This window comes from Microcaecilia unicolor, chromosome 1, assembly GCF_901765095.1.
Source record: "Microcaecilia unicolor chromosome 1, aMicUni1.1, whole genome shotgun sequence".
Lineage (NCBI taxonomy): Eukaryota > Metazoa > Chordata > Amphibia > Gymnophiona > Siphonopidae > Microcaecilia > Microcaecilia unicolor.
The window spans coordinates 515,509,749-515,527,714 of record NC_044031.1 but is presented as its reverse complement, the minus strand read 5'-3'; the positions used below and the strand labels follow the sequence as shown (position 1 = coordinate 515,527,714).

General features: G+C 43.3%; 1 protein-coding gene across 1 annotated transcript in view; it reads left to right on the top strand.

The window, feature by feature from the left end:
• TRPA1 (transient receptor potential cation channel subfamily A member 1) overlaps nucleotides 1–17,966 on the top strand; it is a 197,215-nt gene that overhangs the window by 147,572 nt on the left and 31,677 nt on the right. Inside the window, 4 exon segments of the mRNA XM_030190171.1 lie at nucleotides 6,206–6,353; nucleotides 7,569–7,658; nucleotides 11,145–11,320; nucleotides 11,849–11,978. Of these exon segments, the coding sequence (XP_030046031.1) occupies nucleotides 6,206–6,353; nucleotides 7,569–7,658; nucleotides 11,145–11,320; nucleotides 11,849–11,978 (544 nt within the window).

The following is a 17,966-nucleotide window of genomic DNA, read 5'->3' as shown; positions in this document are numbered from 1 at the left end:
TACCCTACACCCACCACAATGCAATGCTGATGTGACCCTGTACTGCACCCGAGAGCCACATCTGACCCAGGGAAAGGCTGTGACAGGATAGAACAAATTTTGCTGTCATGGAGGTGGGTACGGCATTTGAGGCTGGCATACAGGCTGGAAAAAAGTTTTTAAAGTGGGTTTTTTTTTTGGTGGGAGGGTGTTAGTGACCACTGGGGGAGTCCGGAGAGGTCATCCCTGATTCCCTCCAGTGGTCATCTGGGCAGTTGGGGCAATTTTTTGGGACTTGTTCGTGAGAAAAAAGGGTCCACAAAAAGTGACCCAAAATCGCGGTCAAAACGCCTTTTTTTTTCGATTATCAGCTAAAGACTCCCATCTCTCCTCAGCTGATAACCACGCCCCAGTCCCACCTCCACCACGCCTCCGACACGCCCCCATCAACTTTATTCGTTTCCACGACAGAGTGCAGTTAGAAACGCCCAAAATTGGCTTTCGATTATACCGATTTGGGCGCCTTTGCAAGACAAACGCCAATCTCCCGATTTGGGTCGAAATATAGGTGTTTTTCTTTTTCGATTATAAGCTGGATAGTGTCCAAAAATGGTCTTTTCAAAATGTGCCACTCATATAGGGGTCCTTTTACTAAGGTGCACTGAAAAATGGCCTACGGTAGTGTAGGCATGGGTTTTGAGCATGCACAGAATAATTTTTCTGTGCACCTGTAAAAAAGGCCTTTTGAAAATTTTTGCCAAAAATGGACGTGTGGTAAAATGAAAATTGCCACGCATCCATTTTGGGTCTGAGACCTTACTGCTAGCCATTGACCTAGTGGTAAAGTCTCGCACAGTAACCGGGCGGTAATAACCTACCCACGCCAAATGCCACTTGGTGCACATCTGATACTAACCACTAGGCTACTCCTGCATACAAAATTCTGTAATTACTGTAAATCACCTGTCCATAACAAAAACAACATCATCAATATATTGTTTCCAAATTATGATGTTGTCTTTAAACAATGAATCATACAGCCACTTTTTTTTTTCAAAATTTCTTATAAATAAATTGGCTATGGTGGGCGCAAAGGTGCACCTTTCACCGCCCCTGCTGTCTGTAGAAAAAAATAATCCTGAAAAAGAGAGAGATTTTTGTACAGGGCCAATTTGAGCAAAAACTCAGAGGGCACTTCCACAGGTCTAGGTCTTGCTTTTAAAGCCATCCAAATCATCTCCTAAGCTGCTTGTTGCAGATTTGATGTGTATAGTGATTTAATTTCCATCATGTCCACATGATGGTAACTGACTTTTGGAACTGGACCAGAGCGTTTTCTGTGCAGGTACTGCAGTACGTGCATTGAATCTGGGAATGTATTGTGGAAGCCGATGTGACCCCTGACAAAGGTTTTTTCCGAAACTTAGCCAGGTTGGGTCCTGTTTCCATTAAAGTTGACATTTGGATAAACTCAGTGTTTGCCTTTCCTTGGATTGCTGCTGCTGTTTGGTTGTCTGTTCTGCTTCTGCAGTAGACTGTCTCCTGTTTGCTTCTGCTCCACTCACAAGTGAAACAACTGCACTTAGTATTTCCAAAAAGAAGTGCAGCAACTTTCAGATCACCACATATGTTCATTATACTTGAAGTACTCTATGGATTTCAACAAAAATGTCAAATTTTCATATCTCTCATGTGAACAGCAAGTCCAATTTGTATTGAAGGATAAATATTTCTATTACATAACAAGACAGCCTTGAGGCTTACCTTGGATGAATTGATGAATAAGCACCATTCTTCTGGGTCATATTCACTGCCAAGAGCCTCAGTCCAGTTACGTTGTTGCAGAAACCCAGATCTTCATCGTTCTCAAAATAAACTGGGTCACATTTTCTTGCTGCTTAGAAAACAGAGATTTTTGTACCAGGTGCAAGTAGATTCTATTCTTGAAGTCTTGAACCAAGTAATTCTGCCTTTTTAAATTCAAATTTAGTTATTGAGGTTTGATTATGATGCTTGAAAATCTGGGTCATTTTCACTATCCAGTGTCTCATCTGCCCCTTTGTCAACATCAATGTCTACAATAAACTTGATTGGTGGATTCAGCACAGGAAACCTGCCATCATGTGACACTGGCCTTAAAGCCGAGGCAGTTAGGATATGAAATTGACTTTTTGTTTTTGGAAGAAAAGCCTGAAACATTTGTTAAACATAAATAACAGTCTGTAGCATGATCTTCTCTCCATATCATTGGGACAGCAAAGGGCATTGTTGGCTTTGAACCTTTGATCTAGGTTCTCAGTTTGGATCCCAGCAAATATTTGGATCCCAGCTTTTGTCTTGATTGCCAGCTTTACCTCCAAAATACAGTTATAGGCTTAATTCAACAAAGGAGTCATAGTTCTTCTTTTTACCTTCAGGTAGAACTCACTGCAAATGTAGCAAAAAAAATGTCAACATAATTAATACATTTCCTTGACATTTTCAGTTTAATTCAGCATCAGGTCATGCATAACAAGCTATCAACTTTTCCTGGTAGAAAAACATAAAAACAAGGTTAAATGATGTCATGATATATTTCAACTGAATGGCAATCATTTACTAGTGATGTGTTGACACTCATGTGTTGTAATAAATTTCTGTAAATTTCTGTAAAACTGTATGCTATAGAAAAAATGTTGATATAATTTCTGTGATCAGCATCTAATCTAAAAATCTATAAGAAACACCTAGTCTCATTATGGAAAGAAAAATTATGTTTTTCAGTGTTATCACCAATCCCTTTGCAAAGAACCCCAGTTTCTCCCAAAACAACTTGGAGCCTTGCTCCATATTTGGTGTACAGGTATTTACTAAGATAAAACACGGGTAGTTAATGTCTACTTATAAAGACATACATTCCATTTCAATCTCTCTCTCTTTCTCTCGCTCTCTCTCTCCCTGATGTATATATATACATTTGTGGAAATATACCATAAACTTTGATGCAGAATTCATCCTTGGTCTGCTATCCTGCTTATAATCGAAAGAGAAAAATGCCTATATTGCGACCCAAATCGGGAGATGGGCGTCTTTCTCCCGTGGGCGCCCAAATCAGTAAAATCGAATGCCGATTTTGGGCGTTTCAACTGCAATTCGCCGCGGAAACGGGTAAACTTGACGGGGACATTTTGGAGGCGTGGTGAAGGCGGAACTGGGGCGTGGTTATCGGCCGAGGAGAGATGGGCATCTTTAGTTGATAATCGGAAAAAAAAGGTGTGTTTACCGCGATTTTGGGTCACTTTTTTTGGACCCTTTTTTTCACGAACAGGTCCCAAAAAAGTGCCCCAACTGACCAGATGACCACTGGAGGGAATCGGGGGTGACCTCCCTGGACTCCCCCAGTGGTCACTAACCCCCTCCCACCAAAAAAAACCCACTTTAAAAACTTTTTTTCCAGCCTCTATGCCAGCCTCAAATGCAGTACCCACCTCCATGACAACAGAATGTGTTCTATCCTGTGACAGCCTTTCCCTGGTTCTGATGTGGCTCTCGGGTGAGTGTGACACCCTTTCTGTTATGCGCACTGCAGAGTCACATCAGCAATGCATTGTGATGGGTGTAGGGTATTGGGCTCCGTGATTCCACTAGCTTGTGGCAAATGCTCACGATGTTGGTAGTTGGTAGGCTGTACTCCCATGGTGCTTTTCCCCTGCTTACTGGGTCAGAGTGTGCCCTGTTTTGTTTCCGGTAGTCCATGAGGTAGTGGCCATTTTTGTAAGCCAGTTTTAGATCCCTTTCATGTGTTAGCCACGTTACAGAACTTAGTTCTTCCCTTGAATGTGGCTGAAAGAGGGCATTGTACAGCATTCTGCCAGCTCTGACCTACTGCTCATCTCAGTACCAGGGAGACTCGTTGCCAGTGGGGCACAACCTCTGATCTGCAGTTAACTGTGAGTAAGCGTGCTTATTCCATTAAAGGACGTTTTCGGAGAGATTAGTCTTCAGGTGTCAACTGGTGTGCCAATGTTATATAGCAGCAACAAGTCTTAGAGGCCTGCGTATATGCAGGTCCCTGGAGCACTTTTAGTGGGTACCGCAGTGCACTTCAGCCAGGCGGACCTAGGCCCACCCCCCTACCTGTAACACTTGTGCTGGTAAATGGGAGGCCTCCAAAACCCACTGTACCCACATGTAGGTGCCCCCTTCACCCCTAAGAGCTATGGTAGTGTTGTACATTTGTGGGTAGTGGGTTTTGGGGGAGGGAGTTTGGGTGCTCAGCACCTGTGGTAAGGGAGCTATGCATGTGGGAGCGTTGTCTGAAGTCCACCGCACTGACCTCTAGGGTGCCCAGTTGGTGTCCGGGCATGTCAGGGGGGCGAGTGTACTATGAATCGTGGCCCCTCCCATGACCAAATGGCTCGGATTAGGACGCTTTTGAGCTGGCGTTTTTAGTTTCCATTATCGCTAAAAAAAACAAACGCCCAGCTGAAAAACGTCCATTTTTTTGAAAATACGGTCTGTCCTGCCTCTTCACGTACCCGTTTTCGGACATAGACGCCCATAGAGATAGGCGTTCGCATTCGATTATGCCCTTCCACATGTTCCTTAGACTTTGTAGTCCCTCCTTGGATTCTTATTTATACGGTCTGTCCTGCCTCTTCACGTACCCGTTTTCGGACATAGACGCCCATAGAGATAGGTGTTTGCGTTCGATTATGCCCCTCCACGTGTTCCTTAGACTTTGTAGTCCCTCCTTGGATTCTTATTTAATTATTTCAGATAGAAGTTGGGTGATTGTATGTTTCATTCTCTTACAGGTCAATCAATATTCAAAAGCTTCAGTCAGCAGTTTTTTTTTAGCAATCCAAGGAGTTTAAATCTCTTCTATATTTTCAGCACTGCTATTCAAATAGCGAGTGTCACTGAATATACATGGAGAGCAGTGACTGCTGCTGTTTCTTTTGATATTGTGATATTCAGCTTCTATCTGTATAGCTGTTCAGTTAAAGTTGGGACAGCCTTTTTCCTGGCTTAAATTACTACTACTACTACTACTTGACATTTCTATAGCGCTACTAGGTTTACGCAGCGCTGTACAGTTTAACAAAAAGGACAGTCCCTGCTCAAAGGAGCTTACAATCTAAAGGATGAAATGACAAGTTGGGGCAGTCTAAATTTCTTGAATAGTGGTTAGGTGCCAAAGGCGACATTGAAGAGATGGGCTTTGAGCAAGGATTTGAAGATGGGCAGGGAGGGGGCCTGGACTGAATATCACTGACTACCTGGAGAGCTAAGTGGTCCACCTATGTTTCGCTACAGCACTGTCAGGATAGTGCTGGAGTGATCTGTAAGAATTTTCAGTGGCGCTGTCTGGATAGTGCCACCAAAATTTGCTGGATAGCACACTAGGAGTAGGCTAACGGTTAGAGCAGTGGGCTAAGAATTGTGTGGTTCCTTGTGATCTTGGGCAGGTCACTTAACCCTCCATTGCCTCAAGTACAAACTTAGATTGTGAGGCCTCCTGGGACAGAAAAATACCTACTGTACCTGATTGTACATCACTTCAATGGCTTGCAGGCAATGTAGAAGGATTAAATAAATAAATCTATCTGTATTGGTGCTTTCTGTCCCGATGCTTCCAGCATGGTAAACTAACCCCAGCCCTAGGCCTCTAGTGATGGATCTATATATATCCGTGAAGAACTTAGATGCTCAGAACATCCACATATAGAATATTTTTCAGCATAACACATTCAGTACATTTCTCTGAGGATGAAAAATTTAATTTCACAATATATTTAAAATTAAAGGCCCAATTGTATTCCACTTTGGATACACCAAGAAAAGTTTGGATATGTAACAAATAAATTGAATAAATACCAAATTTATAATTCTGACATCTTCTCATTTTTAAAAAAATTCTACTTCCTTTTCTTGGTTTATAGAAAGGAATTTGAAAATAAAAGGGAGGAATTTGCTAGAGTTAAAAGGACTCAAATTAAAGTTCTTGATTACTCTTTGATTGCTGCTTGTTATATTTGCTGTTTTGGCTTGAGTTTCCAAGCTATTAATAAAGGTTCTTGTTAATTGCATTTCAACTGTTAATTAGGTCAGATTCTAACACAGGAAGATGAAATTATTGAAGGGTGAGGGTGCATATGTATTATAGTTCCTTTCTGAAGTGATAATCAGAACAGGACAATGCTAGGATTAGATATGATCGCTAAAATTGTTTTTATGCTTACAGGCTGGCTTATGGATTGAAGGCCCACATTCTTAACCTAGCTGTTTATTCACTTGGTCTCATACCCTTGACACTTCTGATTTTGAACACTGTGCAGCCTTCTTATGTAAATGGAACAGTCTATCATGAAGGAAGATCCCTACGAGTCAAGGTATATTTACAGTATTATACCTTACAACAAGTAAATGTAATGCACGTAGGGGTTAATTCTATAAGTGGTGTCTAAAAATTGTAACCAAAAATTTCACACACTGAGTGCTATTCTATACAGGGTAAGCATCCCTTATAGAATAGCGCTTAGGGCATAAACCACGCCTAATTTTAGGTGCTGGCGATTACACCTGCTAAAAGCAAGTATAAATGCCGGCATCTAAATTAGGTGCCGTTCGGCTGAATTCTGTATGCACATGTGTAAAGTTTTGGAATACATTTGGAACGTCTCTAAACACCCTCAGCCATGCCCTTCAAAAATTCCACACGTTAGGATTTACGCATAGATTGTTATGGAATACAATCTGTACATAAATTCTAATTAAGGCCAATTAATGCCAATAATTTGCTTGTTAGCAACAAATTATTGGCGCTGATTGGCTTGTTAAGCAATTAAGTTGGGCGTATAAATTGGCTACGCGGGATGATTTGTGCATGAAGATTTAGTCGCTGTTTATAGTATTTGTATAGGTCATCTAGGTAGGCAAATTGACATTTATGTCCTTGCTTTCAAAATGATGCCTTTTTAAAACTAAATAAATGAAAGCACATACTTATAAAAGAACACATTTTCAAAAAGAGTGGGTTTTCTATAGGGTTTATTCATACAAGTAGCACTACATACACACATGTCACAATTTTACTACCTGCATTTGCACATAGTGCCACTTTCACATATAAGTGCTGGGTTTTATAGAACCGCATATTTGTAGGTAGCTGATTAACAAGCAGAGCTTCAAAACTTTGGGAGAGAGGAGATGGTTTTCAACCTCAAACAGATGAACACAATTTCCACTTCAAGCAGTCTTCTAAACACCAGCACAAAAACAGTCAGCCCAATATTCAGCCTGCAGCAGTAACCAAACACCTGAGTCACTGAACTGACCCCTGATGTTCAATGCTGGGCATGCATGGGTCCTAGCAATGAATATCTGAATATCAGTAGGCACCCGGAAGTTAACCAGGCACCGGCCAATTTCAGACCAGTGCCCAGTTAACTTCAGCACATAAAAGTTAAGACTGTTTGCTGTATAATTATGCATAATTTCTTCATATTTTATAATTGGTGTTAGATATGCGACTGTATAAGCATCTTGATAATTGTTTTACTTACTTTAAATACAATATTTAGCTGTCCATGTAATTTTTCTGACAGAATTCCCATTTTTCAAGAGTGTGTATGAGTCTGGTATTTATCATGAGTATGTTTGGAATCTTCAAAGAGATAGTACAGATCGTCCAGCAGGTATTATATTCTAATATATTTCTCTACTATACCAGTTTGTCATGTAATTCAGTATCCTTCATGGTGGTTCAAAATATTCTTTTATTTCATTTTTATGTAAAAACAAAAATCTGATAATACAAGAATTAATATATCAGTATGGATTAATTGTGGGCTTGTTTTACACAGATATATATATATATATATATATATATTTTTTTTTTTTGGGGGGGGGGGGTACTAAACAGCATATAATGAAAAAATCCTAACAGCAACTGTTGTAGAATTTGATATATATTTTTAAAATCATACTAGAAGAAAAGCCCACAGTAAAGTCTTTATTAGTACCTCCTCTCTGCTCACAAATTTGCTCAGAATCCTTATTCATATTTTATGTCTTATATTTATTCTGCGAGTTCTCAGACCATAATACAGTATACTTGGTTCAACTCAAACAAGATGTAAGTTTAGGCTGGTATGCGACCACTTGATTCTTGATGGAATTGTAACTTTTTCATGCTGTCAATTACATCAGAAAAGATGGGCATAACAACATTATTTTACTCCATCAGAAAACACCTTGCGAAACTTGTCATGGAAGTACTCAGCTGTAGTCTGGACAGAAAGTGAAGGGAGATGGAGGTGGAGGCACTTAGAAGAGAGAGTTCAGTGTGGCAAAGAGACAGTAAGGGTTGGAAGCAGGAGAGTTTGTTAAGTGGACATAACGTTCTTGTTTGACAAGAGCAATAGCAGGCTGGAAATTGGTCATCCATAATCTGAAATGTATGAAGTCAGCATGGGCCTGGGATTTTAGCCAAAGTCACTCTGCAGAATGGGCACAGGAGCATAGGTGATAGATTCTGGAGGTCAGCCAAGGCTGGGTTTTGGGTACTCTTTACAGGTCAAAGAATGGGAGGAGTGAGAGTGTCCAAAGCAAAGGAGGTAATAGTGTTATGGAAACAGACTGCTAATTGCCTCATTGACAGGTGAGAGAGGAGAGATGAGACAATGATGGAGAAAGTGCAGGGGTCAATAGCTGAAGATTCATAAATGTGTTGATGGTGACTGGACAAGACTGTGGGGGAGAGTGGTTATGTGTGCAAGTTATCAGATTCTGGTCATATAGGGAAGAACTGAGGTGAAGATGTATGGGATCTTAGTGCTCTATTAGAAAAAGACAAGCTAATGGCAGTCTTCAAATACCATGGTATCTTAGCTTACAGGATTTGATGTATTATATCCTATATTTTTCTGACAAACAATACAGTGTTGATTCGTTGTTGTTGTTTTTTAGCACAGTGTACTGTGATCAGACTTAGAGGCTCCCACAATTGATCTTGCCACAGCATTCTGTTTAATATCAAAACTGGCTGCCCATACTCAAATGGATACTGCCAAAATCACAAGAAATTAAAAAAAAAAAAAACAACTAAATAATCCTTTAATCAGAAATGAATTTACAATGTACTCCCTTGATGCAAGCTGCATTTTGCTACTGTAAGCTGCATAGAGGGGTATTTTGAGATGGCTGTGATTCAAAACAAAATTTTAAAAACACTGAATAATAAGTTGAAAATTTTTAGCACCAAAATTGTAGCTACATCTGTTGCTTTGTTGAAAAAGGCAGCACTCAACCTCAGTGCAATGCTTCTATATAATAGTCTTAAATTATTAAAGCATTATTAAATTATCAAGTATAACTGAATGAATCTGGATGATTGTGTTTCTCTGTCCTCCATTGAACGCTTTCCTGCCACCTCCATATAATATGTATATTTTAATATGTACATTCTTAACCATCACATATGAAAGTTATCTTTATGTGTGCAAATAATAGTGAAATCATGTGCTGCCCCTACTGTCCTCTCTAATCTGGATACAATAATTGCCTAACTACCACAGATGTATCAGATTACACCTTGTATTTTCTGCTCTCCTATATTCGCAGTTTATTCCAGTTTACTCTTGCAAAATAATTGGTCTCTGCACCCCACTTGGGCTCCAGGAGTTACACCAGGTTTCAGCAGGTATAAGTTTGGCATCCAGAGCTGGGTACAGGAATTGGTGCTAAGCACTAAAAGGGCCCTTTTACAAAGAGGCTGTCACGGTTGTGCCCCTGTTTCATGCTCTCATTCATCTCACCACCCAGTGGTCAGACCTGGTGGCTGCTATGGACTGACTGCTTGCTGTTTCCCATGTTCCAGAAGATATTCCGGTCCGGTCCGGATCTTCCAGCCTTCCAGACTGTTTTGGGAGTTTTTTGGAACTAAGCAGTACCCGTACTTGGTGAACTGCCTTGTATTTTGCCTTTATTAATCACCTGGAAACTTTCTAGTTTGCCTTGGCAACGGAGGTCTTCAGTCCTGTTCTTGTCCTTGTTGGTCTGTTGCGATTCCTGCCCTGAAAGCTTGTTTTGCCTGTTTTTGACCTTGCTGGTTTTCTGGTTTATTTCTGCTGCCTGCCCAAGACTCTGCTTGTTTCCTGGTTTGTTCTACTGTCTGCTGCCTGCCTAAGACTCTGCTTGCTTCCTGGTTTATTCTACTGCTTGCTGCCTGCCTTTGACCCTGTCTGGTTCCTGGAATATTTCTCTGCTTGCTGCTGTCTGGGACCCCGGTGTGGTTTCTGGAGTGATCTGCTGTTTGTTGGCCGGCTGCTGTACCCTGCAGTTCTGACTTCCTGCCCTGTCCGGTAAGTCCTGCCGGCCGCCTGCACCCAGGGGCTCACTCCTGAGGAACGGCAGTCAAGTGCAGGTGAAGTTTGGCTGATTTCCTGTCCTGCTTGCTCCAGCTTGCGTTGCCTCGGCTGCAGTTTCCGTCTGGTAGTTCCAGTCTGGGTTTGCCGGTACGTCTGTTCTGCCTTGTCTTGTGTTTGGGTGATTCTCCTGCCGCTGCCACTCCTCGGCAGTGGTCTAAGGGCTCACTAACCGAGTGGTTCCACAAGAATCCTGACAGAGGCAGTCGTGCTACTGCACGAGTAGTGCAAGCCAGATTGACACTACTGCCTGGTTAGCGCATCCACCCGGTGGTCATTTTGAAGTTGGTATGCGCTGTTTCCCACGGCAGAAAATATTTTAAATATTTTTCTATTTTCAACTGCCGGGTGTGTGTGGAGGGGAGGGGATCATTCCCGGTGGTAAATATTTTACAAAAAGGACCCCTTAGCACTGACTTTTTCTGATGCCCATTTTTGAATGCAATTTATAGAATTCCCCCCAATATGACCATTATGTGTATTATATAGATATTGATATCATGTTACCCAATTAAGAGCAGGGATCCACTTTAAAACCTGTGAGAGTTGATTTAATTTTCTCAAGATGTCCAGGGATATGACAGGATATGGTCTTTTTTGCTCATCAAAATCAATAAATATGTTTCTGCTGAAAATTTTTCTAAATTCTGAATATGGGTTAATGAACCTCAAAGTGAATAAGATGATCTGGATTACCAAAAAAAAAGTTACTTATTGTGGTATTACTGATTTTATTCCTATTTATTGAATTTTCAGCGACTTAAATATTTGATGGATGCTACTAATTTATTAGACTGGACAATCTACATTTCAAGTCTCTGTTTTGTTTCACATTTGCTGGTTGATATCACAAGCGTCTCAACTTGGCAGTGGCAGTTTGGTTCACTTTCTGTGTTTTTGTCCTGGGTGAACTTCTTGCTTTATCTTCAAAGGTAAAATTTGGATTTGCTTGCATGTCAATAAGTGAACAATATTTCTTCAGTAGTTTAATACAATAAAATATTAAATATGAATTATTAAGAAATATAGCTACACTAATATTCACCTTTTAAAGGTGTGCTTCACATAAGCAATAGTGCCTCTTGGACAAGATCCATTCATTGTCTATCTGTAAGCTCACGTGAAAACAAACAGGTGTGTCGGGCTTCATTCCTTCTTCAAGAGCAGGGGCACAAAGAACCAACAGGAGTCCTTAGGTCATGCCTAAAAGAAGAGAGAGCTACTTTTTCCCATCTTTATTCTACAAAATAATGCAAAATGTTCTGATAATAAAAAAGTTTTAACTCTCTTCCAGGCTTTTAAACTGTATCAGTTACACTGTATGTTGTTTATCCAGTATTTATCAGCTAGTATGGTGGCTGTACATCCAACGGTGGAGAAAAAAAATTAGACATTACATTATCAAATGAATAACCTGAAAATTAGGGAAATAAAGCATTGTCATCTTATTTCTGCCTTAGATTTGAAAATTATGGTATCTATATAGTAATGTTCTGGGAAATTCTGAGGACCTTGCTGCGTATTATTCTCCTGTTCTTCTTCATTATTTTCGCTTTTGGACTCAGCTTCTACATTCTTTTGTACCACCAGGTTAGTTGGCAGTCCACATATCTTAATTATATTTTTATTATACAAGCAATGAATAGATACACAGAGAGATGCTTGCCCTTATCCCCCAAATTGTATATAGTGTGACTTGAGTTGCTCGCGCAAATCTGAGCATATTCTGATCTGCACGCACAATTCCAGCTCTGATAATTGGATGTTAACAATTATCGGCACTAATTAGAATTTACACACATTACTCGCTAAGGGGGGAGATTCTATATATGGTGCTTCAAAAATCCATATGGAATAAAATTACGCATAGGCATATTCTCTAAAGTATGCCTCAATTTTATAGGTTTAAATTTCTACATGATATATAGAATACGCTGAGCACCTTTCCACACAACCAAATTTAGTTGTGGCCATTTATGCCAAGTAAAACTGGTGTAAATGCCAGCACCTAAATTATACACGGAGCATATATATTCTATAACCATGCGCATAGTTTTTTGGAATGCCCACGACAAGCCCATTTCCCCACCCATAGCTATGCCCCTTTTTGGATGTGCACATTGGAATTTAGGCACAGTGAATTACAGAATACACTTAGCGAGTTATGTGTGTAAATTCTAATTATTCCCAATTAGTGCTCATAATTGCTTGTTAAGCACTGTCATCAATGCTGATGGCTTGTTAAACCAATTAAGTTACATGCATTCTTATAGAATACGCTTGGATTTCAGCGCAGAATGCTGGGAGCGCTATATAGAATCCAGGGTCTGGGAGCGCTATATAGAATCCAGGGGTGAACGTATTTTAGAAAGTAGCCCACATAAATTCTACTGTGCAACTCTAAAAAAGGAGGAGTGGCCATGAGCGGGTCATGGGCATTTACACCTAGTGTTATAGAATAACCCTGAGCAAGAAGTGGTTATGATTTTGAAAATGATAATAGACCAGAAATTTTGAATAATAAAATGAATGTTATTATAGATGATTAATATCGAGATTATTGTTTTTCCCAGCGTTCCGGGTATGACTCCTAAAGTTTTCCTCAGAAATATTTCCTCAAATTATTACTTTAAAAGGAGTGAAGCCTGTGAAGACTGGGATTACTTTAATCAGTGGGATTTGAATTAGAGACTTAAGTATATGTATTGTTAAATAACTTCTGGTTTTTAAAAGAGAGAGAATTTAATCAGATGTATTATTTCTAACTAATATTGGACAATAAGTATGTTTTCAATGAAATGATTTGACTATACACCGTATTGGCCTTGAAGAAGCCAACCAGATGATCAATGTGGAATAATGAATTAGACGAGTAATATCTGGGGGATAATCAGGTTAATACCACGTTTTTATTCTGTTTACTGTTTAATTGATCACCTTATCTTGTTTCACTCTCCCTATTTAGTGGTCTAAGGAAGAGAATAGAATTACCTGACTGAAATAATTCCTACATATTACTTTCTCTGTATTTCCAGCAAGTTGTTTTATCGCTTGTAAAAATGTTAATGGTTATACATAAATAAATAAATAATAGAATAACCCATTCCGCACCTAAAGTTAAGCTTGGGTATTTAGTTGTGTGGACGGCGCTACGCATATTCTGTAACCACGCCTAAATTGATGTGTGGTTTATAGAATACGCATAGTCGTGTTTTCCATCCTCACTGATTTTTTGGGTTCCAAATATAGAATCTGGCACTATATGGGTAAATGCTATAGTTTCGCACTCATTCATTATTATTTATTTGGATTCCTGATTGTTTCAATGCAGGATTGTGGATTCGATAGTACCTACCTTTTTTCTCTTAATAAAACATTGTGTGTTGACTAAAATCATGTTGGTGAAAAGTACAATCATTTAGGTAGGCCGGCGAGGGGCATGCCGAGCAGCCGCACATAACATGGCGGCTGCTGCCCGACAGCTCCTGCGTCAGAGCGACCCTTCCTTTCCGGCTTCCACATCAGCGATTGAGATGATGCGGCAAGAGACCCCCTTGCCGTTGGTTGGGTGTCACGTCCCTCGCCTGCTCGACGCTCTTCCCGACTAGGTCATCCCGCAGTATCATCTGAAAGACACAAGGATCAGTCTTAGGAAAGGTCGGTTGCGGTTTCTTATTTTCTGGCAGCCGTCATCCTGGTTGGAGCAATGGTCGTGGCCATCTTGAGTAGCTCAAGGGGGATCTGCCATCTTGGATACAGCATCTCCCAGGAAGCCATCTTAAGGAACAAGATCAGGAAGGAAGCCCATATTTGGGCACAGGGCGGCTCCTCTGATGGGGGCAGCCATCTTGTGACAGCTGCACATGCTTGAGCCTAATGCCTGCACTACTTAAAGCCCTGCCACCTGTTCTTCTTTGCTTCGGCTTCTATTCAGTTCCCTGAGTAGTGGCAGTGCTTCTGATTATTACCTGGTCCTGATTTCTGCTGGTTCCTGAGAACTCTCTGCTCGCTGCCTGCCCTGACTTCTGCTGGTTCCTGACAACTCTCTGCTCGGCGCCTGCCCCAACGTCTGCTGGTTCCTGACTACTCTCTACCTGCTGCTTGCCAGGACTTCTGCTGGTCCCTGACTATTCTCTGCTTACAGCCTGCCTGGATCTCTGCTGGTTCCTTTTCCCGCACTACCTGTAGTCCGACCCGGCCTCCTGGACTTTTCTATCATTCATGGTCAGTCCGTCAACCCCTGCGTTCCTGAAGCCCTGTTGGCCGCCCGCACCTGGGGGCTCAACTCCTGGGAAACGGCGGTCGCCGCAGGTGAAGACTTGGGGTTGCTCGGCTGTCCCTTGGAGGGCTGGTGTCTACCGTCACTTCTGCCCTCCAGCTGGACCTAAGGGCTCACAGGATCTCCACACAAGACAGTAAGCCGAAGCCATGAGCTCACCGAAGCAGCCCGAGATGATGGACTTAGCACAGGTTTTGCAGCAGCAACAAGAACAGTTAAATAGCCTGTCTGGGACGCTCTGGGATGTTTGTTCCCAGCTAGCTACGTTCCAGGCGCAACGGCATCTCGCCCCCGTGGCTGCCAGGCCTGTGGAATCTTTTGCGGGACCCCGGTTCCCGGAGCCATCTCGGTTTGATGGCACCCCTGCTAATTGCAGGGGGTTCTTGAACCAGTGTATTATGTACTTTGATATGCAACCAGGGGCATTTCCCTCGGAGAGGGTGAAGGTTGCATATATTATTTCTTTGCTTACAGGTCCTGCCCTGGCTTGGGTGTCACCTCTCTGCGAACAGTTGGATCCTCTCCTCTCCAATCTAGGGGAGTTCCTTCGCCAGTTTCGGCTGGTATTCGATGTTCCGGGAAGGCCCTCCTCAGCCGCGGCTGAATTACTGCGGATCCAGCAGGGAGATGGACCTGTAGGGACATATGTTGTCCGGTTTCGAACTCTAGCCACCGAGGTCCGCTGGAATCAGGAGGCCCTCTCTGCCATTTTTTGGCAGGGGCTACAGGGGCGGATTAAAGATGAACTGGCAGGGCGGGAGCTGCCTGACTCACTGGACGCCTTGATCGCCCTGTGCCTTCGGGTGGATACTCATCTTCAGGAGAGGGCACGGGAGCGGTCCGCGCAGCGGACGCCTCCCAGGTCTGCCTTGCGGGCCAGACGAATTCCATCGCCTAAGGCGGCAACTGGTACTCGGGCCGGGTCCCCCGAAGAACCCATACCCATGATTGGACAACAACGCCTTACTGAGGCGGAGAGAGCCCGCCGGCGATGCAATAAGCTATGTCTGTATTGCGGCGAGGCCGGACACTTTATTCAAGCCTGCTCCATTCGACCGGGAAACGCCGGTCCCAAGACCCAGTGAGGGGAATGGTCTTGGGTCACTCCTCGCCCCTCCCTGAGAAGATGATCACCATTCCAGTCCTCCTGCGATGGCAGGAGTTTGTGGTGCACACCAAGGCCCTGCAGGACTCCGGAGCAGGGGGAAACTTTATTAGTGCCGAACTCCTAGAACAATTGGGACAACCCATGGGCCCGTGTCGACCTACTCTACAGGTAACATCCATCCAAGGTACGACCCTACCACAGCCTATTATTCAGATCACTCCACCGGTAGGAATGCAGGTGGGAGACTGTCACCAGGAGGAGATTCAGCTTCTGAGTCTACCCAGATCCATTCATCCACTCGTCCTAGGACTTCCCTGGCTACGCCTCCACTCCCCCAGCATCGACTGGGTTCACGGGAGGATTCGCAGCTGGGGTTGTCACTGTGCCAACACCTGTCTGAGGGATGCGGAATCTCGCCGTCCAGTTCTTACAACCATGCCAGGGGTTCTGCATCCACGTAAGGCCTCGTTACCTGAAGAGTACCAGGACTTCGCCGACGTGTTCAACCCGGTGGAAGCAGACACTTTACCTCCTCACCGGCCGTTTGATTGCACCATCAACTTGCTTCCCGGCAAGATGCCTCCCAGGGGCAGACTGTACACACTCTCCCGGGAGGAGTCTAAGACCATGAGAGCCTACATTCGGGAGAACCTACAGAAAGGATTCATTCGACCGTCTTCGTCCCCTGCTGTGGCCGGATTCTTTTTTGTGGGCAAGAAGGATGGGTCCCTGAGGCCATGTATTGACTACCGAGGCCTGAATGCTATCACAGTCAAGAATCGGTATCCCTTGCCACTGATTTCTGAACTCTTTGACAGACTCCAGGGACCCAAGATTTTTACAAAATTGGATCTGCGGGGGGCCTACAATTTGATCCGCATCCGCCAGGGGGACAAGTGGAAGACCGCATTCAACACTCATGAGGGGCACTTCGAGTATCTTGTAATGCCTTTCGGACTGTGTAATGCCCCTGCGGTCTTCCAGGACTTTATCAACTTCGTACTGCAGGATCTGTTATACTCTTCTGTGATAGTCTATTTTGATGACATCCTGATCTTCTCTACCTCACCCCAAGAGCACGTGACCCATGTTCGCACGGTGCTCCAACGTTTAAGACAACACCGGCTGTTTGCTAAATTGAGCAAATGCACCTTCCACCAGCAAATGATTCCCTTCCTTGGCTATATCATTTCTCCGGAGGGACTCCAGATGGATCCCGACAAGTTGCAGGCTATTCGGGACTGGCCCGTACCTCAGGGGCTCAAGGCGCTGCAGCGGTTCCTGGGGTTTGCAAATTATTATCAGCAATTTATCCTGCACTACTCTCAGGTCACTGCCCCCTTGACCGCGCTCACCAGGAAAGGCGCCGATGTCCGAAATTGGTCACCTGAAGCGTATGAGGCCTTCTCCACCTTGAAGAAAGCATTTGTCTCCGCTTCTATTCTCCACAGCCCTGATCCCAGTAAATCATTCTTCGTGGAAGTAGATGCATCCTCGTTGGGGGCCGGTGCGGTCCTATCTCAAGTCTCTCCCACCGGTAAGCGACTCCCTTGCTTCTTCTTCTCCAAGAAGTTCACTCCCACAGAGCGGAACTACACGGTGGGGGACTGAGAACTGCTAGCCTTAAAACTCGCCCTCCAGGAATGGAGATACTTGTTGGAGGGCGCGGAACACATGTTTACCATGATCACCGATCACAAGAACTTGCTCTATCTGCAAGATGCCAAGAGGCTGAATCCTCGCCAGGCACGCTGGTTGCTGTTCTTTGCTCAGTTCGTTTGGTGTTTCGGCCCGCGGAAAAAAATACACAGGCCGATGCTCTCTCACGGGCGTTTGAAACACCAGAAGACACTTTGGCTTCCATAAAACTCTGCACCTGATTTCTCGTCAGTATCAATGGCCTCGGATGGCCCAGGATGTGCTACATTATGTTTCATCTTGTCCCACCTGTGCCCGGGTCAAATCGGCGGTAGGGAGACCGTGGGGGAAGCTACAGCCACTGCCGGTGCCCGAACACCCATGGGAGGAACTCTCTATGGATTTTATCACAGATCTTCCCCGCTCCCATGGACATACTGTGATCTGGGTGGTGGTAGACCGCTTTTCGCGAATGGCGCATTTCATTCCCCCTGAAGGCTCTACCCTCAGCCGCCACGTTGGCATCTCAATTCATTCAGCACATCTTCCGACT